Here is a 23,755-nt window from a genome sequence, read left to right as displayed (position 1 = left end):
CTCCGTGTTCTTTGTACAGGAGAACTCATTCACATAGGATAATGTCTGGTTTGCACGAGATAACAACTGAAAAATCTCAAATTTCAGTGACAAAACACAGACTAACTTTCTGTGTGGAGCTTGCGTGTTCTCCCCGTGTCTGCGTGGGTTTCCTCAGAGTACTCTTGCGTCTTCCCATAGGCCAGAAACAGTTGTGAATGTGAGTGTGAATGGTTGTCTGTTTTCTGTGTTAGAGCTGTGATCCAGGGTGTACCCCGCCTCTCCCCTGTGACAGCTGGGATTGGCTCCAGCCCCCCACCCACCCATGAAAACACCACCACCCTGAACTGGATGGATGAGCGGTTAAGAAAACGGATGGATCAATGGTTGTTGGTATATATAATTAAATGAAATTAATAAAATAATGACTTATTCTGACAATATAACGTGATCAAAGTAAGGGATTCACATCAGATAAAAGAGAAATATTTGATCGACTCATGAAGAACAATCAACAGATAAACCAATAATATATCGATCATCATCGGTGACTCGTGAATTCAAAGCAGTAGTCTCATGTTACTGCAGGGTACTCTTAAAAACTTCAACTTGCCGGGGAGTATTTTACACAATTGTACTAGTACTTCTCTGCAACAAAGGATTCTCCCAGCTCTGCTCTGGTGCGCCCCTCCCCATCCTCCTCGCCACTCCTCCTCCTCCTCTTTCTTCGGTGTATAAAGCCGGACTGTCCTGGTCCCTGTAGGGACCGAGGGCTGCAGAGAGGGAAGGAGGAAAAAGCACAGGAAGAAAGAGAAGAAGAAGCACCAGCAGCAGGTTTTACCTCCAGAAAGTGAAGATGAATGTGTGCGCGCTGGCCCTGGGTCTGGCCCTGGTTCTGACCGTGTGTGTGGCCCGGTCTCCGTTCCAGGCGGTCCTGCAGCACAGCCGGATCAGAGGCCGGACGCATGGGTGAGGTTTTTTTTCTTTTTTTCTCTCCCGAATCTAAGTGACCCGAGCCGAGCCTGGTCCTGCCCGACTGAACCTCAACTACTACTGAGCTGATCAATAGAAATGATCAGAGAGTGATCGATAATCTGCGGGAGTGTCAGTACTCTGGACCTTTAGTCACTACACTAAATGTACTAAAACTTCAGCTTTAATAAAGAAATAAAAGTCCCGGTTTGGAAACAAAGTATGAAAATAAAAGTACTTCATTACGCAGGAACATGACGTGTATCGAATATTTTTACTGGAGAAATAAAAAGATTCCTTCTAAGGGCGACTACTAGAAAGTGACTGAATTTTATTGATTGATTCGTCATGAATATACTTATTTGCTGCAAATGAAAAACAGATGTTCTGCTGATTTTTAATCTAGTTCGTGTTGTGCAGCTTTTTTCTGCACTACACCTCAGCTAAAATATTCATTTTAGTCACATCTGTCTGACGGCTGTTTCTTATGGCCTCACTGTGCAGGGAAAAGCGCGAATCTCCATATTTGGACAATGGTTGTGATCAAGTTTATTCAAGAACTACCACTTCACGTTTTCCTCATGATCTCAAAGCGTATAATGCACTTCTCCAAAGCACAACTGGAGAATTGAAAATCAATAAAGCAACTATTAAATGATCAGAGATGATAAAAGGACAATTAAAAAAATAATTTTAGAAATAGTCGGAAGGAAGTCGCTGACTTTTTGAGCATCATCTCCTCGTGTGATTGGTTCGATGTGTCTGTTTGTTAGCAGGACTGCCTTTAAAGTTCTGGATGGATTCACTTGATGGGTTTTTGTTAGAGGTGGAGCTCTGGCCAACTCAGGTGATTAATGTTTTGAGTCAGTCCACATCTAGTCATTCTTCACTGTTGTGGGATGTAACATAATTGAATATTTGTTGTCATATCTTCACACTTCATACAAATACAACTAAAATATACACACAAAAAGGGAGACATCCTGGTTTTTCTGAAGAAAATATGAAAAAACTAGCCCAGCTCCAGATATCCATCTGAATCCAGGGTTTCAATTCGTGCCAGGTGTGGTGGTAATTTTCAGCTCTCACTGGAGTGACACGGTTTCTTGTTTCTTAAGCGAAGGATCTGAATTCTTCTTTGTGTACTGTAGTACGATATTAAATATCCATGGTTTGGGGCGGGGGGGGTGGGGGGGTGTCAGGGTTTAAACAGCTGGATTTCCTTCACAGACAGGAAACCAGTGCCAGCCTGAGCGAGTGTGTGTGAATGTAAGCCGAGAGTCAGCGTGTGAGGGTGTTACAGTGATCCGGCTTGTACTCTGTATTCTGTACTGGTTGATATAATCTGCCATAACTCTTCATGTTCAATTTAAGTTAATTTCTGTACCTAAGCTGAAGACCCTACGATGTTAGAGAAAGAGCTCCAGCAATCAGTCATCGACCATTTGACAAAAACCAGTGCCAAAACCTTTATAAACGACGGCAGTTTCACTTTCAAGTTTAGTTTCCATCAACTTTAATGACCTCAACTTTTAGAAAAAAGTTTTTCTTCATGTGTTTTTTTGTTTTTTTTTTAACAGCTATAATAGGTTTACACAAGGATCATAGAAAAGTTCTCAGAGGATTTTAACAAGAGAAAAAACTCCCGGTTTCACTGTCACCCTGACTGGAATTGAAAAAAGCGATGTAAACTGTGTTCATGTACAAGGACAAATGCATTTTCCTAAATACTTCACATCTGGCTGTGAGCCCAGGCTGGAAGGGAAGAAGGGCAGACAACATTTTCTTAGTTACCAAACTAGAAACAACACTTCAGAAAACGGTTGCTTACTTGGTTTCCGCACAGAAGAATTACCTAATATCAGACCTCCTCCTCCTCCTGCCTTCTCCTTCTGGCTCCTCGATGGATATAATCACATGGGTCAGCTAGTGGGAACTGTAAGGTGCCATTACGTAAATCCTCATTTGGATAAACAGCTTTTTCAATTCGGGTCAACAACGTGACAAATTCCTAACCTGCAGAACTCAAACTGAGATCATTTTAATCATTTTGACGGTTGTTGCAGAGGGATCAGCCCTGCAGCCACGAACGATCTGCTCTTTCGTGTATTTTACTGCTCTGTTTGTCCTTTATGTTCTGAGTTTGGGATTTCTTTGTGGATGATTTATGGTATAGATTGTTTTGCTTATTAGTCCTGCGTGTGTGTGTTTTGCACAGACGCTTCGGGAGACAGCCAGTGCAAATTAGCTTAGGCTATAAATTGTGTGGTGTGGTTCGTCTTAATATTTATCCCTATGCAGACAGAACAACACACAATGAAACGATATGCATGCCGACTGAGATCACAACATTGTGCTTGAGTGAGTTTGAGTGTTTTTCTTAATTGGGGATAATTATGTTTACCAGAGTTGGTATGAACTGAATTTTTGACAGTCCCAGTTTATCATTTGTGAAACCTATGGCTGTCAGTCTGTTTCAGTTTATGAATTGATGACTCAAATACTTTGATTTAGACTTTTAACAGAGCTTCTACGTGTCTCTGCTCTCACGCTCAGGATTAGCGGTTTACTTAAGCCGACTGTCTCTGTATGTTGTAAATGAAAGTGGTTAATAAGTATAAACATTTGAATTAAACTAAAATTTTTCCTCTTTGTCTCTCTTCTGTTTCAGACCCAATGTTTGCGCCATGCAACAGATTAAAGGCACCAGCAAAAAATATTTCACCAACTGCAAACAGTGGTACCACCGCAAGATCTGTGGCAAACCCACGTAAGTCCCACCGACTGCACTTTTTGCCATATTTACCATTTTAAATACATTCTTAGTTTTCCTTAAGAAGCAGAGCACAGGTCGACTGCTTCTCACTTTTGGTTACAACTGTGGTTCTGAGTTGATTTTTGTATTTGATTTCACCCCAACTCTGTTAGTTTGACTTTAGTTCTGCTGAAAAGAGAGAGTTTGTATTCAGATGACAGAGAAATGTCCTTCTCCCCAGGTGTACCTGCCTCTTACATAACCTCAGAATAAAAAGAGCGAAGCACAAACTTCAGAGTCAGTTTACATCTGAGGCTGAGACTCCACTCCCAGTCTCATGAGTTCATTTAAAGGACACGTGCAAACATATACATTGACTTTTCTGATATATTTCACTTCCTTTGGAGTCCTCAAGTCTAAGTCTAAAGTCTCTCGAGTTAGAGTCCGAGTCATTAATTTAAGTCCAAGTCAAGTCTGAATTCCTTCAGTGTTTCCTACCTAAAGCTTCATTTCAGATCAAATAAGGTTGAAACACAGAACTCAGTCCCCAAACTGCGGTAATGATGTGCTTCAAAGTATATGAAGCAAGCTTTTAATTTATTAAAAACACTTATTCATCCTTTGAAAAGTGAGTTTAGCTCGTAAAGTCGTCCACAGAGTTTCTGAAAATTATTTAAACTGCAATGAGGCTAGCTCTGAATTACAGTCATGCCAGTTTAAAGTCACATAAGGATACGACGCAAGGACAAAGTAGATGTGAAACTGAAGCTTCCAGCCTTATAAACAGTAAAATGTTTATATTATTTCGTAAGGACTGCAGAGCACATCCAGTGTTTCCATGTAAGCTGCAGCGATGATGGCTGTAACCATTGCCAGTAATAAACCAGAAGGCAGAATGATAAACAGCATCCAGTGTCCTAAGAGTGAATCCAGAGACCTGCCTATGAATCTCACTGTGGTCCAGAATAGGAAAACAAAGTCCTCTTCACTTAGCTTTATCTTACAGAGCATAGGAAAATGATCATAACAAGACTTTTAACGTAAGGCTAGTCTCTACACATTCACTTGATAAACAAAAGATCCCTCCCAGGTGAATGGCAAGACGCTGTGGGGTTGCATTAGGAAGGGCATCCAGTGCATAACTCTACCTGCTGTGGTAGCCATTTCTGTCCAAATCTGCCAAAACATGCCCACATATACCTCTTTTATTTTTTGTTCTGCTCTGACAATGACATAAACTAAGTTCCATCTGTATTTGGTACCAGTTTTAGATCACAGACACCCTGATAAAAGAAACTGAGGCTATATATGCACTCATAGTCACTGACAACAGTCAAGGTAAGAGAAACAGGTGGGCAACAAGAAACAGCTGAAACTAATCAAAACAAACACACGAGGGAAGTAAAACGGAATACAAGACATGAGAGATACTTTAAAAATAAAAGAAGTGCCTCTACGTGGCTGTAGCTCGGGAGGTAGAGGTAGAGTGATGTACTAAAGTTAGTGGTTCAGTCCTCCAGTCTGCATGCCAAATCTCCCCAAGTTGGTCTATTGCATCCACTGAAGTGTGAATGTTAGATAGAAAGCACTTATATTTTTCTTTTTAAAAAGTGATTGGGCGAATGAGCCGAGTTGTATAAAGTGCTCTGAGTGCTCAGGTAGTGTAGAAAAGTGCTATTTAAGAACTGTCCGCTTATCATTTAAATAAGATAAAGACTTGGGGAAGAAAGAATAACCTAAACAAAAAGAAGGAAATATTACTTAACCCAGGAATACAAAGCCCAAATCCTCAAACCATAAAAGTCCTTAAAAATGACTAAAACCTTAAACAGCAGCTAAACTACAAGACTTAATCTAAACCTCAAAATGACAAAAACCAGTTTGCTCTTAATAAACTCATCTCTATTAATGCATCTATGTACATAAAGTGAAAGCCTTTTTGTTGTTGCTGTTGCTGTAAGTGTCTATCAAATCCAAGTCTTTGATCAAAGTTGAGGTCATACACTGGAAATCAGGCAGTATAGTAAACAAGTCTGTCAGGTGAAAAGCATCCACATCCACATCATCTAAACATTAGGAACACAAGAGAATGCACATAAAGTTTGAGAGGAAATTTGGGAGTGGAAAAATCAAATACTGTTGATTTTCTTGGCTTTTTTTGTCACGAGGTCAAGTTGGCCAGTCAGACAAGTCATTCCAGAACCATCCACAAACACTTGGATTAAAACCAACTTCACTTAAGAGCTGATTTTTCCCATTTGAGCTCCATGAGTGCAGAGAAACAGACTGCTTTTTTACACCTGCTTTTGTGAGAACTCATCTCATTTGGCCTAAAGCTAAACCTGAGCCCAAGTGTGAACAGTTCTAAAGTGAGGGCCAGAAAGCCCTAAAGTCTAAAACTGAAACTCGTCCTCACAGGAATAGACAGACACAGCACTCTGCTTTAATCCTGTCCAGCTCATGAGATCTGCAGCACAGCTGGCCTCTGCTGCCTCATTAATAATGTGGGTGTGTGTCTCTAACTGTAAACCACTGAAATTTACTGTCTGCATTTACTTCCCAACTCCATCTTCAGCCCAAAGAGGAAAAACCTTTCTGAACGTTAAACACTGCATTTGATTTTTATTTTAAATCCGGATTTCTGCTTGGTATGTGTTTGGAAGGCGCTGCAGAGGAAACGTGCTGCTAAATCCTAAAATCCTCCCAGACTCTTTCTATGGGCACATTCTTGAGTGAAACGCAGCTGGCTGCGGAGTGTCCCTGCAGAGCTGTGAACATGAGGAAGGTGACGGTGGGTGAGGAAGATTTAAAAGACAGGAGGCTTATTTTTCATGCATGTGTTTATACAGACAACACTGTTTAACAGGAACACAGTGATACAGTTTACTTATGAAGCAGCAGTTGCAAATGCTGAATCAAAATGACAGAACACATAAACAGGGATTTGGACTTGAAGCCTCTGCAGTGATAACAGCTTTTCTCCTGATTAATCTACATAACGTTCATCACTACAGGCATTAAATCTCACTCAGAAAAACGAAACTCTGAGTTATATCCAGTAGCCAGTTTAGCAAAGCAGTAATCAGCTGGACACATGAAACTAAATATGATTTAAAGGCTGTTTAACCACATTTATTCAGTCCACTCAAGCTTTCCCCAGACTTTATTAGCTTCTCTTTTTCTAACAAACTCAAACATGAACATCGGTGTTGATTTTTAAATCTGAACATTTGCAACTTGTCAAGCCTCTGACAGCACATTTTACCAAACACAAACACCCACTGTCAGTGTGAATGCATTCATGCCTTCAAAATGTGCCAGCAGTTTGTTTGTTTGCTGCCACTTTAAACTCAGCTTTGGTCCAATATGTAAGAGGAAGGTGATGGATGTTGTGGAGAAATGAAGATTTCTCGACGGGAAAAACTAAACTGAGACAAAAACAATTAACAAAATACAAAAGAAAAAGAAAAACTACCACCAAAACAGAGTACACAAAGTCAGAAGGTATGTGGTTAATGTTGTAAAAGCGTCTATTTGAACCCAGACAGGGTTAAAGTAGCACCACAAAGGAGCAGTCAGAGGAGATTTATATCTGCAGTCGTTTAGATTTACTGGTAAAACTCTGCTCTGGGACCGCCCCACCTTTCCGTGTGTAGCACAAAGAGCCTCTCACAGATCAGAGCAGGCGTCAGTGACAGCAGATATGAAGCTGGAACAAGAAAAGAGGGTTGCAAAACAGCTTGCAGAGGCATAGTAAGTGTGTGTGAAGTATTTAAAATCAAAATAGATGAAAAAGTGGATTTGTGGAAGGGTATCAGCTAAGTCATCAGCTCGTGTGGGCTCAGATCAATTATCAATGAGAAATACTTTATTTATTCCATATTTGGGGAGATTCTTTAAATTAGATCAGCAGATCGTGGCATCCCTGAACTCACGTTATAACGCGAGTTCTTAAATCGGAGTCTAAAAATATTAATTCGGACATCTACTTTTATTTTTAAATGGAACCTGAATCTTGGTGTCCTGGGTGACTCTTCCATCCATCATCTCTCCATGAGCTCTGGACGAGGAATGCTTCACATGTTACGTAGAATTATTGGAGCATTTAGGCTGGATTTACACAGATGATGATAAAAATAACAATTTTAAAACCTTTTTGGTCTTTGTCGCTCTAATTTTTAATATTCAGCAAGCCAGATAGAAGAGCTAAATATCAGCCCTGTCTCTGGTTAATGTCTTTTTATTTGCCACAGTCTAGTATCAGCTGATCGGTTATTGGTGCGTGTTGAATTCAAACCGAAGGCGTTGGTGTTTCTGTCACAGATTTATCATGAGGCAAACTTATGGAAATGTCCGCTTCAGCAGTTTAACAGACAGCATAAGAAATGATTCATAACTTTGTTTGCAATGTTTCATTTACTTCTTCTTTCTTCTACTGTAATTCTTCTTAGTTAGTTTCTGTTCTCTCATCTTCTTCATCTCTCAGCCTGCTCCACTATTTTCTTCTCCCATCTTGTATCTGAAGATGATCCTCCTCCTGTCCGCCACCTCTTTCTGTCTCATACGGTTTTCATCTCTCCTGCTTACTCTGTGTATTTATTCATGCATTTGTGAGGCTCGTCCTGTGTGTTTGTGCATTTCCTGTCCTGAATGTGTCCAGTCAGGATGTTGGACACAGCCTTGACGCAGCTCACAGTTCAGCCTGAATGTTTCTCACAAACAGATTCTTTCAGCTGGCAGCAAATAGGACAGAAAGAGGAAGTGAGACTTTCTGTGGACATTTGTAGGAAGTGAAGTTGCTGGAGGACCCTGACGCCCCATGCACACAAATCTTACAACACCCACAGTGTGGGTGTGGAAACACTGAGCTCTTATCTCTGACAGTTTAGTTGGATTTACACTGGTGGGGCATTTTGAGTCTAACAGTCATGTCTTTGTCTCTGCGGCTTTGGACCCGTGGGTTTCTGTGGAGGAGGATCCGGAGGTTAGAGGTCAGCAGAAGGAAGACTCATAACTCCCATCGTAATTCACTACAACCCCCCTCTGAACCCCGGGTCCTCAAAGTACCCTCTGTCTGTCAGACACTAATGCCACATCTGTTTCTTTAACCCTAAGTAATACTGCTAATAATAATAATAATAATACTTACAATAACAGCACTGAAGTAACCATCTTATTTATGTTATAAAGAACAAAAGATCAAAATATGCAGTTAAAGGAGGTAAAACTATCCAAGTCAACAGGTTTTCAACTGAAGGAGGCAGCTGTGCAGATTGTGAGAGTTCATTCATTCCACAGTTTAGGAGCTAAAACAACAAAAGCAAAATGCGTTAAAGGTTTGGAGTCAAACTGCGAGAAGAGACTTTGTGTCAGCCTACAACTGCTAAAACATGGCTCAAAGGTCAGAGACGTAGCCTGGAGATGTTTAAAGCTCAGCAGCTGGGTGAGATCTGATGGGGGGATTTCACTCTGGTCTACATATCGTTATCACTGTTACATTACTTTTGTCCCTTTGATCTTCTTGCTGTGATTTCTTATGTGTCAGAACTATTTTATAATAGTGCACAGAGGTCTGGTGTCCAAAGTTATACGCTGATCTTTTGCTACCTAACCTAGTCTTGATAATTATTATGAAATCTGAGAGCTTTGAGGACTTTCCAGATCCTTGTAGCCTTTGGTAGCTTCCAGAGCTCCACAAGTTTTGAGAACTTCAAAGACTTGAGACCTCTGGTAGCTGTTAGAGGTCCAAGAACTTTAAGAGCTCTGAGAGCGTTGATCACTCTGACAGCTCAGACACCTTCAAGGGCTCCACTAGCTTTCAGAGCTTCAAAGGTTCAAGCTCACTTCTAGCTTTGAAACCTCTGAGAGCTTTGGTAGTTTTTAGAGCTTCAAGATTTTTTAGAAGCAATTTAGTATAATTTTCAAATCCTTTATTTGTAAAATGCAAAATAAAACTGAACTTTCTGTCCTTTTTGCCCACATAATAAGGCATATAGCGGTACACACTGATGTACACATGAAGTTTGGAACGCTTGACTATGATTTGAGCTGTGTTATGTTTAGACTTTGATTATTGGGAATGTGTGATGTGGTTTGTAGAGTCTGGATTTAAACTGTTAGCTGTTAGCTTGTCATGACTGACTTATTCAGAGTTTTTATTGAGATGTTAATAAAATCAGTGATCTTGCACCTGTGTGGTGTATATGACACAGAATTCGGTCAGAAGATTAGATTTCTGGCTCTTAAATATTGTGTAAAAGTATTAATTTTGTAGAAAAAAAAATCTAGATCATTAACAGGCATTTTTGTTAAATAAAGGGCATTTCATTTAGAATTAACTAGCACACGTTTATGTACCGCACCCTCGCAGTAACCAAGCTTGTGTAACTCGTCCCTTAATTGCCTCACTGTGGTGTCTAACTTTAATTCATCAGCTTTAGTTAATAAAAGTTTCTCAAAGACAAAATTTGTACATGTCCACCTTGTTTTTACATTCTGGAAATGACTTTTAATCCCTGATGAAACTTTTCTCAGGCTTTTCATGGCTGGCAGTTTCATGTTTGAAGCTTCCTCTGACAAACTGAAGGATGACGCGCTGCTGACTGATGTGAAAGCATTTCTTTTTTAAGGTTTTCATCGAGCAGCTCGATCCCGGCGGCAGAATTACTGCAACCTTGCTCTGTTTGTTTTGTCATAAATCCACAGCAGCCATCTTTACTTATGTGGAGAACAAAAGGGACCTGAGTTTCCATCTGCTTTGATAATCAGTCCAGTGTGTGTTTGCGCACATTAACACACACACCATCAGTAGCTGCTCTTCACATGTTTGCACTTATGTGATGAAGGCTGCGGGAGCTTTGGGAGCTTCCTTTTTCTCTTTGTCGACGTTAAACTTTATTATAGAGGACCTGAGAGCAGAAATAAGACCTCTGTCCGCAGACGGTTTAAGTGTTAATATGGAGCAGTGACTGGTTGGTGGTCCTGGCTTCACTGAAAGATTTGTCCACTAATCGCTCTGTTAAAACAAACACAAGAAACTCAGAAATTCATAATGAGATTCCTCCATCAGGGGACTCTTCCCATCAGGAAAATTTATATATTTAATAAATTTGCCAGTCAACCTTCCAACAATTGTTGACTCGTAAAGCTGAAGAAAATACACATCTGATGTTTATAGACTCAGAACGTCTCAGAGAGAGGACATAGTGGAGGAGCTGACACAGGAGGAAGTTTAGGAAATTGATTTTTATAGAAGAATTCAACTGCTGGCAGACTGATCAATCAATGATTTATCTCCAGCTGCAAATTAAAAAGTTCCCATGTCATGCAACATAGAGGCAGGCTGATACAAAGAGGTTGGCTTATACATGCAGGATAAATATTAATATTAAAGCGACACAAGACTCAAGACTTAATCTTTGGCCCACTGTTATTTCCAACGTATTTCTAATACATGTAGCTAGAGCTTTCATAATGATAGTATTGTCACTGTCACTGTGTGTCATTGTTATGTCCCTCTGGAATTCAACCCCAGCAAACTGCTCGATAAACAGACTGACCAAGAAGTTTTCTCCAGTTTTGATTCTGTCTTTTATAAACAGTCTTTGAAGACGACATTCAAATAAATGAAGAATTACTCTGTCATACATGTAATCAAAGTATTTGTCAGAGCTGAGAAGCTTTTTTAGTGAAGGTTGTTGAGCCAACGGTTGATTTTTTTCCCCGCTGAATTATGTTCATTTGCTCTCAGTTTGAAAGACACTGACTATGATTATGGGTATGCAGTCTTCTTCACTACCTTTGTAGTGACATAATAGTTCAAATCTGCTTTGGTTAAGTCTTAATCACCCTCAAGCTGCTGGTTAAACTGAAACTAGTAATGTTCATGTCCAGAACTATTCAAACTGCAGTCGAGTTGCCACTTTTCTCTTCATAATGACCTTTTATTTTGTAGTGGACAGGAAGTGAGGAGCTGGATGGGGGCTCCTGCCCTGGTTTTAGTGTTTTTCCTGGCAGTGGGTGCAGGTTTCCTCTCAGACGTCTAGTCTGGTTGCAGATTCTTCTCCTCTCTGAGGAAATGAGCTTTATGAGCCCAGACGGCGGAGCCACATTTATTATGGAAATCTCAACAGGAAGTCCTGAAAGCTCCATTCAGGCTGTACGCTTCATTGCAGCCCACATGTGCCTGTAGCTGAAGTAACGTTCTGAGATTTTTCCAGCAGACAGACCTCCACAGGTCCTCCTGGTCCCACAGTTACTGCTTGTAAATCCTGCTCAGTGGGTGCACTTCCCAGAGTGACCACTAGGTGCACTAGGTAATCAGAGTCAGAATCCATTATTAATCCCTGTCACTCACAGGGTAACCCAGCCATAAGCCATACTGTTCTTTCTCCTTATTTTTTTTTACATCCAGACCATAATTTATAAAATAAACTGTGTTTTTTGGATTTTTTAAAAGATTTTAAACTACAATCTGACACCATAAACTTGTCACCAAAGCATTTCTTAATTTCCTCCTTTCTCAGACAAGTTTATGTTTATAATGCGAATTCCAATTATTTTAAATTGTTTTTCAGACATAGAGGAACCTTCTGCCCACCATGAAGAACAGATTGTGGACAGACTGTGAATGTGTTGGTGCAGCGACGAAAAACAGTCCCATACATACAGCTTTACAATGAGTAGGAATAGTAGATGTGCTGCTTCCACTAATGTGTGACATGTAAATCTAGCACACATAACATGACCTGCATGTCATGACTGAAAAACTCTTCAGTCAGTGAGAAACTGGAAAAAATCAGAGGGCAATTAAATGCTCTGGATGCAGAAGTAATAATTTTTCTGGTGGAATACACTTCAAACTGTGAATCCAAAACACTCAGGGAAACACAAAGCCTTTCCTTGTCTGTTTTTCTTCTCTTTTCCATAATTTGCAGGCAGCATGTCACTCACCTCATCCACTCTGTGTCCAAATGAGTCATGTTTGGGCGCTCAGAAAAGGGTCATCAGCAAAATTCAGTGCTCACCTGTCCCACTGGATGATATTGGTTGTAGTACAGCAGCGTGATTTTTCTCTGGCTAATATTGTGGCCTCAATAGGTCCGACTTTTCCAGTGATTATCCAGAGGGTGTGCCCATTCTCTTTTGTCTTCTACAGACAAATGCTTATTTAAATAGGTAGATTGGTGTCATTTGTACATAGGCACACTGAAGAGCCACCAAACAGGCACACATGGAAGGATGATGTTCCTATCATATTGCCATTCCACTATCTTATACTTTGCCTTCATTCAGCACTTTGACATAATCCAGCAAAGAGTTGAGCTGCCTCTGATTCAGATCCAGCTCTCTCAAAGTCTAAGTTGCTTTTGAAGACATCTTTGGTTTCAGAGTTCCCCTTTTAGCTTGTGTTGTACGATATTAACTCCCTCCATCTGATGACTTACTCAGGCTGAAAGATGTGTAGGTCTTCCATTCAGCTAAAGCCATAATACAGATAGTTTTTTGTCTTTTCTTTAGATAAACTAGTGGTTAGTGTGCAAAGTACTGATGCAGTAAACAAAGGTGGGTCTTCAGCTTTGTAGAAGCTGTTGTTTTCCTGGGTTTTGTTGAGTCAGGTAGGGGCTGATTGGTTACTGGAGCTCTTTTTTTGTCATTTCATAAGACCACTTGCACTACCTGCAGACTCTCAGGTCTGCTCATGCAGCTCGTAACTTTATTAGCATAATTACTGTCAGACAGGAATTTATGAGTATCCTGTAGCAGAAACCCTACAGACAAGTTACGAGCTCCTGATGCGGCAGAGAGTTTTATAGACAAACAGGAACATGAAGTCTGACATGAAGCCTCTGCTCTGACGTCAGGGAATACAAGAAGGTCCACAAGAATCCTCATGTTCTCCTGTGTTTTTATGTGTTCTCTGCAGGGTGATCACCTATGAGTGCTGCCCTGGTTATGAGAAGATTCCCGGGGAGAAGGGCTGTCCTGCAGGTATGACCTCTCACCCCTTACACTAAATATGTTTAAAACATCTGTTGGGATTTTACTGCAGAGAGTCATCAGCTGTGTTTGTTTATGTGCACCATTGCAGCGCTGCCTCTTGTGAACATCTACAGCACTCTGGGCATGGTCGGCGCCTCCACCACTCAGATGTACTCTGATCGAGCCCAACTCAGGGAGGAGATCGAAGGTCCAGGAAGCTTCACCTTCTTCGCCCCGAGTAACAAGGCCTGGGAATCTCTGCCAACAGTCAGTACACACTCACACACTTTTACTGCAACCTCGCGCTCCTTTTGTGAGGAGCAATCAGCGATGGTTCTCCTGCTTAACTCATTGTGTGTCGTTTGTTGTCGTTTTCCAGGAGATCCTTGACGCTCTGGTGAGCAATGTGAATATCGAGCTGTTAAATGCTCTTCATTACCACATGGTCAGTCGCCGGCTAACCTCTGAGGAGCTGAAGCACGGATCCACCTTCTCCTCCATGTACCAGGATGCCCCCGTCCATATACACCACTACAGCAATGGGGTGAATGAAGACATACTATTGTTATCCTGTAACTCTGGCACAGGAATCAAGTTTAGCTGTCATGATAACATGAATATAGACCAGAGAAATTTGTAATTAATGTGAAACCACCGCAGGAAGAATCATTAGCTGAGACAACCGACTTTAGTCAGGGTTCTGAGTATTGATCAGCTAAGCTAGTGCTCTCCCTTCTCCACAGAGGACTTTGGTCAGCAGTTCCAGTGCTTGTTAGGGTACCTTTTTTTTTTTTACCAGACTGTCTCCAGGCTCAAAACTGAGGCTGTATGTACAGTCTTGCTCTGAACATCATTATTATTTTACATTAGGTATCATATCACGTGTATGATCATCAATGTATGATCATACACATAACTGTTAAAGGCGTAACACAAATATTTGCAGTAACAACACATTAATACATGTTCTTCTTATATCTACAGATTGTGACTGTGAACTGCGCTCGTCTGGTCAAACCTGACCAACATGCCACCAATGGCATCGTGCACGTGGTTGACCGCGTCATCACAGCCATCTCCAACAACATGCAATCAATCATTGACATTGATGACGACCTGGAGACTCTGCGTGTAAGTCCATTGAATTTAAAATCCTTTTGTTGTTTTAAACCTTTGGAAAAAATTGTATTAAAACAGCCTACGAAATTAGAAATACCTGCTTATCTAAAAATATTTAAATGAAGTTGTTACATGAACAGCTAAAGGAACTGTAAAAGTTGTGTAACAGCTGGTGGAACATCAGCCAGCTAATTAGGTTCATTAGTAACATGACTGGGTATAAAATGACTATCACAGAGAGTTTCACCAGGCTGTGAAACATAGCAGGGGCAAATACCTCAGCAGTTTAAGAAGAACATTTTTCACCATAAAATGACAAAGAGTTTGATTCCATCACAGTAAATCATTAAAATATATCACAAGGTAAAGTATCAGTAAAAATTCTAAAGTCCCATGAACTCTCCTTCTGAATCTAAGGTCTACCCCATTAACTGGACTTGCTAGTCCATAGTTGCTGTTGCAGACCTCTATGGGACATTGTGATGGACCGAGTTGAAAAAGCAGGAGGAGTCACAGGAATTATTACAAAAATAGGGTTTTCATTTGTGAACCCAACCCAAAAATTATATTTACAAAAGTCATAAATGTTGAGCTCATAAAAGAGGTCCAAGAAACAAAACTCAACTCAGGCAAAGACTGCAAACTTAACAAACCAAATGACTGCCCAAACAAACATAAATGACCTCCACATGAAATTACACACGAGGGTATATATAATGGCTGATCAGACCATTGAGACACGAGGGGTAACTAAACAAAACACAATCATAAACAGCAAACAATGCAGTACAGTCTTGTTTGTTAATAAACTAAACACCAAAGAAGGAAATCAAAACTACTAAACCCTAAACTAAACTCAAACATTTAATTAAGTAAATGGAACCGGCAACCTTCCGATTACAAGGCGAACTCCCAACTCTTGAGCCACGAAGTACAACTACTTTATTTGTAAATTAAAGAAAACACACATTCACCCTTCAGCAGGAAGTGGTGGTGCGGTCCAGTTATCCCTCTTTGCATTTAGTTGTTTCAAACCCTGGCCACCGATGCAAGCTGCCGTTAAACATGAAAGAAGAAGAAGAACCCTGGCCACCACCTTTTGTCTGGCAATTTAGAGTCTGGCCATGGGTATGTTGACACTGGGGAAAAATCTTTTTGTCAAAAAGACATTTTTAACCACATGCTCCACAGTAACAGATTCTGGGTGACTGCTGTCCATATCTGTCACATACAGAAAACAATTAGCGAACTATGAAATCCTGAACATTTAGCTTTTCTCCAGCAATAGGTTTGCACGTCCCCAGACACTTGTAGTAGTTGTAAGTTCTGATGGAATAAGCAGCTTAAACTCTTGTCTCTGTTTTCTTGTATATCTCATTGTCTGTGTTTCAGACGGCCTTTGCTGCTGCAGGTCTCACCACCATGCTGGAGAACGAGGGTCATTACACGGTCTTCGCTCCCACCAACGACGCCTTCGAGAAGATTCCTCGGGAGACCCTCAACAGAATTCTGGGAGACCCCATAGCTCTAAAAGGTGACTGGCACAAGACACTCTGACTCCTTCTATCTGGCTCTGTTTATATTTTTAATTACTTTTGTATGCCCCCTCAGACCTGCTCAACTACCACATCCTGAAGAACATGCACTGCGCAGAGTCGATTGTGTCAGGAACACCAATGGAAACGTTGCAGGGAACCATGCTGGAGGTCGGCTGTGATGGAGAACACATGACCCTGAATGGCAAAGCTATCATCACCAAGACGGACCAGCTAGCCACCAATGGAGTCATCCACTACATCGGCGAGCTGCTCATTCCTGACTCAGGTAATTGCACTACAAACAATACTACTAATACCACAATGCTTCACCCAATATAGGGAAGATATTGCTGCACAAGGAATCCGCACAAAATAGTCCTTCAGTAGTGGTTTTAACATAAGCACTTGGAATAATCATGGACTCAGAGTTGAATTATCACCTTCAGGTCATTGGAAGAGCTTCTGTCTTAGCAGGAGATCCAAAAAAAATCTCATGTTTATTATTTTTACAGATCTTTCAAAGTTTAGGGTCCTCACTGAGACTAAGAGACAAGATCCGTCCACTTCTTGGATCTCTACACCTGGGTGGTATTCAACCAAATCAAATTTTGGTGTTATGAAATCACACCTTGAACCAATTGATTGGGCCGATGGTGGTGTCGAGTGACTATGGGACCAATTATATTAAAATAAACCAAGTCACATTTGTCCACATTGAGTACCACTGGAAGTGAACAATGGTGGAAAATTTACAGTTACCATTTTTAGGTTAGGGTTAGGGTTACCTAAAAGAATTATTAGTTGTACCAGAGATAGTATTAATACTTCTTTGTCTCTTGCAGCTAAAACTCTCCTGGAGCTGGCTGAAAGTTCATCTGTTTCCACTGCGACCAGGATGTTTGTTGAAGCTGGTCTAACCCCCCACCTGACCGGGTCTGAGGCTCTGACCATGCTTGCTCCCCTGAACGACGCCTTTAAAGGTAACGTGTGGCCCCCAAAAAAGGCCTTTCCTGCCATCCTGTAGGGATAATCAGAAATGGGTATGAACAGCCATTGTTTCCACGTGTCTAACAGGAAGTATGACAATGACTCCCAGCATGAGAAAATTAATGAGCAATCACGTCTTGAAGGAGCAGCTGTCATCTAAGGCTCTATACCATGGCCAGGAGTTGGAGACACTGGGAGGCCTCAAACTCAGAGTCTTTGTCTACAGAAAAGTAAGAACTGACATTTCTTTACTTGGTGGTTTGTTCCACAGTTTGTTAGAGACACTTTTCAGATTCCTTGTGTCTCAGACTCAGTTGTGGTTACTAACCATATCTCTCTGTTAGGGCGACTGAACGGCCAAAAATCACAAATTCTAGAAGTGTACAGATGTGGTTAGGAGTACTTGGAATTCACAGGGTAAAGAAGCAGAGTAGTACTGTTTCATCATGTGTCAAAATACAGCCATGAGAGTGTTTAATTGGACCTGAAACAAGTTAAATATTCTGAATGCAGAACAGCCAACTGTTCAGCTGTTTGGCTGAATTGAGTGTGGATAGTTCTCTGCTGGATCAAGAGGCTGTTCACAGCAGATGTTGCTCTTTTATGTGGTTTTGTTTTATGTGATTGTTTGTGGTCAGAACAGGAAGCTGCTGCTGAAGAATCAACTTCTGATGGAGCTGCTGCCTCCGTCTGCTGCTGCCATGAGGAATTAAACCGCCTCCATCTCCTAACGAGATGCTGGTTTTCATCTCTCTTGAAAACCTCTTTTCTTTATTAACTTTAACTTGAAACATGCAGACAGAACTTTATTGAAGTAATAAATGAAACACAATAAATGCTTATTTTCCCATGATTGTTTGGAGCTGAACAGTCAGCATCACCAGTTGCTGAGTAGGCTAGCCAGATTATTAGTCATACCATGTCACTATTTTGGGTGATTACTTTATGTTGTGCACCCTCTACTTGGTTGGTCCTTGTTTGTATTGTCTTAGTTCTTCTTGATCTCATTATTGACTTTAACACTGTTGATCATGACATTTAATTCAAAGCCTTTATGATTTCATTGGTTCAGGTCAGAGACCTAAACTGTGATTAGTAGTTTAAAAAAAATCCAACCAGGGGTTCCTCAAGGCTCACGTTTTGGCCTGTCTTCAACTTGCTGATTCTCTAACCCAGTAAGACCTCTCAAGTAATCAGATGCAGATCTTTTAACGGTTCCCAGAATCAGATCTCAGCCTGCTGAGGGTGCTTTCAGCTACTGTGGCCTTGTTCTTTGGAACAAGCTGGCTGCTGACCAAAGGTCAGTTATAACTATGTCTACATTCAAAACCTTTTTAATCTCACAAGCTTACACCTAATAAGTTGATACCTATTTGGCCTCTATCGCCCCAGTATTGAGTCACTTTGGCCTTTACCCCATGTTAGCGTTGCTGGTTCTTGTGTGCTCCCTTGCACACTGTTAGCCCTTGCTTGGTCTCTTTTGGTCCCCGTTTCTCTCCCCTCCGTTGACCCTTGTTCTGCCCTTGTTAACCCCTCTCTATGTGTCAGTTTTAGTTTTTTCCTTAGGCTCTCAGAAACATACTTTGCAAAAGTCAAGTCAGATAATCGATGAATGACCGAAAAATGAACTGATTTTGTAGTGGATTAGCTGCCTCTCACACTGATGCTTTACGCATTGATACGTCCTAGCAGTAGTATTGATTGTGCTCTGGTGACACAGGATGTGAGGCGTTTGTGTTTCTGCTCGTTTCCACATGTCCCAGGTCTGGTTTGTGGGTGGTTGTCTGCTCGGTAATGAACTCTGCAGACCACATCAAGCTTCCTGCATCCCATAGTGGTTAAGTCTTTCCATACTTAACCATTGTGGGACTGTGTGTGGTGTGTTACCTCATTTAAAGAGGATATAAACCTGTCTACTTAGCCACAGAGTTACATTATACCATTAATTGTTACATTTTAATGTGAAGTATGGTTTAAGGTTTGTGTTTGACACTTTACATTGTAAAGATAAGACCAACACAATATCCTACACTAGACTCTAGAATGTGGAGAGAGTAGCATGAAAAAATTCTTAGTCATCTGTGATTCCCTCAGGCCTGTAGTCAGGTTTCCTCCGCAAGTCAACAAACATTACAGAGAAGAAGCTTTAGTTGGTCAGGTTTTTTAATCTAACAACATAATAATAACTAGAAGGGTACCTTCAAAATCAAGATGGTCAAACTCAGCATGGTCAGTGTGAAGGTTAACAGGTTTCCACAACAAATGTTAGATCAACAAATATATCAGAAACACTCTGGCTTGCTAGCAGTGGTATCTAAACAGTATAATAACAGTAATAATAATAACTAGAACTCGTTTTTTCTGGTTCCAAAGCCCAGTGTTAGGTATTTAAACACAATTTTTTTTCTTTGTAGAACCTTTGCATCGAGAACGCCTGTATCGCTGCGCATGACAAGGTTGGACGCTATGCCACCATGTTCACAGTGGACAAAGTAATCACTCCACCAATGGGAAACATCATGGATGTCTTGAAGGCCGATGACCGCTTCATGTGAGGATCTGTACCATCTGAATCATGTTTCTCTGATGGAAAAGTACAGCAAAAACACTCCCTGTCACCTATTGGCAGTTTTAATGACTCTACAGTGCACCTTAGAGGCACAGAGCAGCAACTGCACAAACTATGATCAGTGAAAAAGGGTTTTTTGTAGTTTGAAGCTCCAAAAAAGTGAGTCAGCTGTTAGCCTAGATTATCATAAAGCTGTTAGTTTGGTGTTGCATAATGACTGGAAGCAGAGGTGTTAGTGTGTTGTTGTGTAGTTGCCATTCGAGCTAACATCATTTATTGCTGTTTTCAGCACGCTGGTCAATGCCATCCAGACAGCAGGTATGACCGAGCTTCTGAACCAGCAGAAGGTGTTCACCTTCTTCGCTCCCACCAACGATGCCTTCAATGCACTGCCGCAGGATGAACGCAACAGGCTGATGCGTGAGTTTTGTTCAACCACACAGCTTCTCTTTATTCGCATTCTAAATCAATCCACATGGGCAGTTTCAACACATGTGTGGAAAGCGTCTATTTTCTTTACAGCAGTTTATACTGAGAGGTGGTTTGTAGAGATTTCTCAGGGGGGCTAATTTTCTGCTCTTTGTTTGGACTGAACACGCTGAATGTTCACAAACTGTTTGTTTAATCTGCTGCACAAACAGCAGCAGCTTCCACCCTAATAAAGACATACAGAGACTCTGCTCTGATTCCAGTCATCTACTGACACGGGGCAAAGCAAGTCGTGGCTTATACCAGAGCTTAGCATGAAGAAGGAAATGAGATCAGACGCACAGTAAGAACCGTTTGTGTTTCTGTGTCCAGGTGACCCTCAGCACCTGTCAGGTGTGCTCAAGTATCACCTGGGGGAGAGTATGCTGGTGAGCGGTGGCGTCTCCTCTCACACCAGGTTCCAAACTCTGCAGGGGGAGAAGCTAGAGCTGGGCTTGGTTGGTTCAAAAACGTTATTTAAAAGATGTCGAAATCTTTTTCTGTTTAAATACACAGTTTATTATTATTGATATTATTATTATTGTTGTTGTTGTTGTTGTTGTTGTTGTATTTTGATTATTCATCTCTAATTTGTCTATTTTATATTTTGTTTTCAATATTTTATTCAGCACTTTGTATCTTATTTCACATTTAAAGGCATATTTAATTTGTGTTGACCATAGATGTTGCACAGTATTGCTGTTTTCTTAGGAATAATCAGCGAGTCTGACGCCTTTCTTTGTCTCTCAGCGTAACTACACGGTTTACGTCAACAAAATCCCCGTGGCCGACGCTGACCTGATGGCGACAAACGGAATTATCCACGCCGTCAACAGCATCATCAGACCTCTGCGTGAGTACCGTGTTTACAACATCGAACTATGGATAAGATAGTTGTATTATTGTAGGGTCTATCTTACAATATAAAGCGCCATGCAGCCACTGATGTTGTGATTTGGCGCTGTATACATAAAATTGAAGCGAAGTAAGCAATTTTCAAATGTAGACCTGTCCTTTAAAGCTGACCTGGCGTTTTTGTGTCTTCAGCTCCAAAGGTGGACAGAGAGCAGAGCGACGGACCTGCAGCTCCTCTCAGAGCCATTCCCGCTTCCAGGGTGAGAAAGGCCTTTCTTTATGCCAAAAAACCTTTTCACAAATAATCTGAATATCACTTTTGCACCTCAAAATGTCCAAAATCCTGAAATCAGAAAGATTGATGTAATACCTGTCCTCTGATTACTGAATCACATGTTTGGGCTGTGATGCCCTCCTTTGTGTCTTGCAGGCAGACTCCAGGGGCTTCAGGAACGGTGAGTGTTTGTAATGTCTTCATGATATGTTTAGTTCCTGCTGCACGCCACTCTCATCTGAATCTGCTCTGCTTCATTCTCTGTTTCTTCAGACGATCTCTTCAATAAGGTTCTCAACAGTCACTCCAGCAAGATGATCAGCCGGAGGCAGTAACACTGCCAAGAGGGAAGACGACAAGGAGAAAAGCAGAGGCTCTCTAGAGAGGGTCAAAGGTCAAGTGTTAAATCCTCTGCTGCGTGGCCATGAGAGGATCTGAAGGTGATTTTCTGGTGTAATTCATGTCTGGAAAAGAAGAAATGTGTGTGAAGACTTTTTAAAATTGTTCCTTTTTTATTTTTAATCAAACCAATGTTGTTTTTTCTGTGCGCTGTAAAAAAAAAATATATATATATATATATATATATAACAGCTAGTTTTTACTTCATAATTCAGAGTGTGAACTTTTGTAAAGTGTGTTTTGTACTCGTGTTGTTCTGCAGCATGTCAGAGCTCGAAGCAACCATAGAGCTGATGGTTTCTGTGTGTGTGTTGTTTTTTTTTGTAAAATAAAACCGAAAAGTGAGACCACACTGCCGCTCGTTTGACACCATGTGTCCTTCAGCCTCACCTTGCATCTGTCTGCACTAACATCTCTGTATGAAAGTGAAGTTGAAGAACAATCAAATCATTATGTCTTAGTTACATTTTTACAACAAAAGTTGCTCTGTAATTTTCTCAGATTCTACCTATGACAGTGGTTGTGACTCCATCCCTCTAACATTTGGGGATCCTGCATCGTCCCTGATGTGATCCAGGTTTGAAACTGAGCTGCTTTTTGCACAGTTTAATTTGAAGCAGTGAACGCCTCTCAGAGACCAGAACATGCTGTTAAAATGATCTTGTTTCAAGACCGAACATCAACATCAGCCGTGAGCTGTTCGATGAGTGTTTCCCATCAAAATCAAATTTCAGACATGAGCACAAAACAAACTCATAGTGAGTCTAAATCAAGTCAGTAATAAGTCACCAATATCATTAGTTTAACTCTTATCAGCTTCAGTTCATCTGAAACTTTGGAAACGGTGAGGATGACCTCTTCTACAAACATGCTCTCCCTGCCTGATTTCATTAAATTACCGGGCCTTTTATTTAGTTAGTATGAGCAGACTCTGGGACTTCCTGTCAGTCTGCTCTCTGTGTTTGGCTTCTTTTAATGCAGAGCAGGTTTAAAGCTGCGGCTCAGGTGTCAGCTGTGGAGATGAGTGACAGCAGCAGGTAATGCAGGACAGCTGCGGCTCGCAGCAGGGCACCACGCGGAGCGGGCACAGAAGTTGGAAAAGTTCTCTAACTCAAACCTTTCAGCTTCGTGTAGCACGAACATCTGACCCAAGGTAACTGAGTTGCATAACCCTCAGGTGATGGGAAATTTCAGCAATCACGACATGAACTTGTTTGTTTTAGACTTATGAGTTTATAAGTTGGTAAAATGTTTCCAGCACCACACATAGGGTGAAGTATTTTTTCTCTGAAAAACTAAAATCAATGCCAGAGAGGGTTAAAATAATTTGATGAAAATGTGAATTCCACACCAACCGCAGGAATAAAATATTATTAGTAAGACAGCAGGAATAAATATAAATAAGAGAAATGCATACAAAACAAGAAAAAGGCACACATGAGAGAACAGGTCACATGACAACACAGCATATTCTCTGAATTTTGTACCCGCAGTTTGAACTAAATAAACACATGTATTTATTCAACTTACAGACAATGGAAACAAACAGAAAGAAAACTTGAAGTTCTGAATTAGTCATGTTAGTTCAATTCAATTCACTTCAATATGTATAGCACCAAATGAAATGGTGTTTTTCTCAAAGCCTTCACAATGTAAGGTTAAGATCTTAAAGTAATACACAGCAAGGTAAGCTTGCAGCGTATTACTTTAAGGTCTTAACCTTACAGTATTAAAAAGAAAACCCTAACAGACAAACTCTGAGCAAGCAATATGGAACAGTGGAGAGGAAAAACCAGGGGTGGAAGTAACGAATTACAAACACTCACGTTACTATAATTAACTACATTTTTTTTTTTTTT

General features: G+C 40.8%; 1 protein-coding gene across 1 annotated transcript; it reads left to right on the top strand.

Annotated features, from left to right (window-relative positions):
- Positions 1 to 706: 706 nt before the first annotated feature.
- tgfbi (transforming growth factor, beta-induced) lies at positions 707 to 22,248 on the top strand. The gene is made up of 17 exons (XM_005924046.2): positions 707 to 948; positions 3,623 to 3,721; positions 13,632 to 13,696; positions 13,797 to 13,954; positions 14,067 to 14,231; positions 14,672 to 14,818; positions 16,199 to 16,340; positions 16,418 to 16,630; positions 17,187 to 17,324; positions 17,419 to 17,561; positions 19,746 to 19,882; positions 20,190 to 20,320; positions 20,702 to 20,826; positions 21,119 to 21,221; positions 21,416 to 21,483; positions 21,654 to 21,678; positions 21,771 to 22,248. Exons 1-17 carry the CDS (start codon positions 836 to 838, stop codon positions 21,830 to 21,832), a joined length of 2,034 nt encoding a protein of 677 aa, XP_005924108.1. The 5' UTR covers positions 707 to 835; the 3' UTR covers positions 21,833 to 22,248.
- Positions 22,249 to 23,755: the final 1,507 nt, after the last annotated feature.

The sequence above is a fragment of the Haplochromis burtoni genome, unplaced genomic scaffold, assembly GCF_018398535.1.
Source record: "Haplochromis burtoni strain Fernald_Lab_line unplaced genomic scaffold, NCSU_Asbu1 Contig_73, whole genome shotgun sequence".
Taxonomy (NCBI): Eukaryota; Metazoa; Chordata; class Actinopteri; order Cichliformes; family Cichlidae; genus Haplochromis; species Haplochromis burtoni.
The sequence above is the reverse complement of the archived record's forward strand: the minus strand, read 5'-3'. Positions and strand labels throughout refer to the sequence as shown.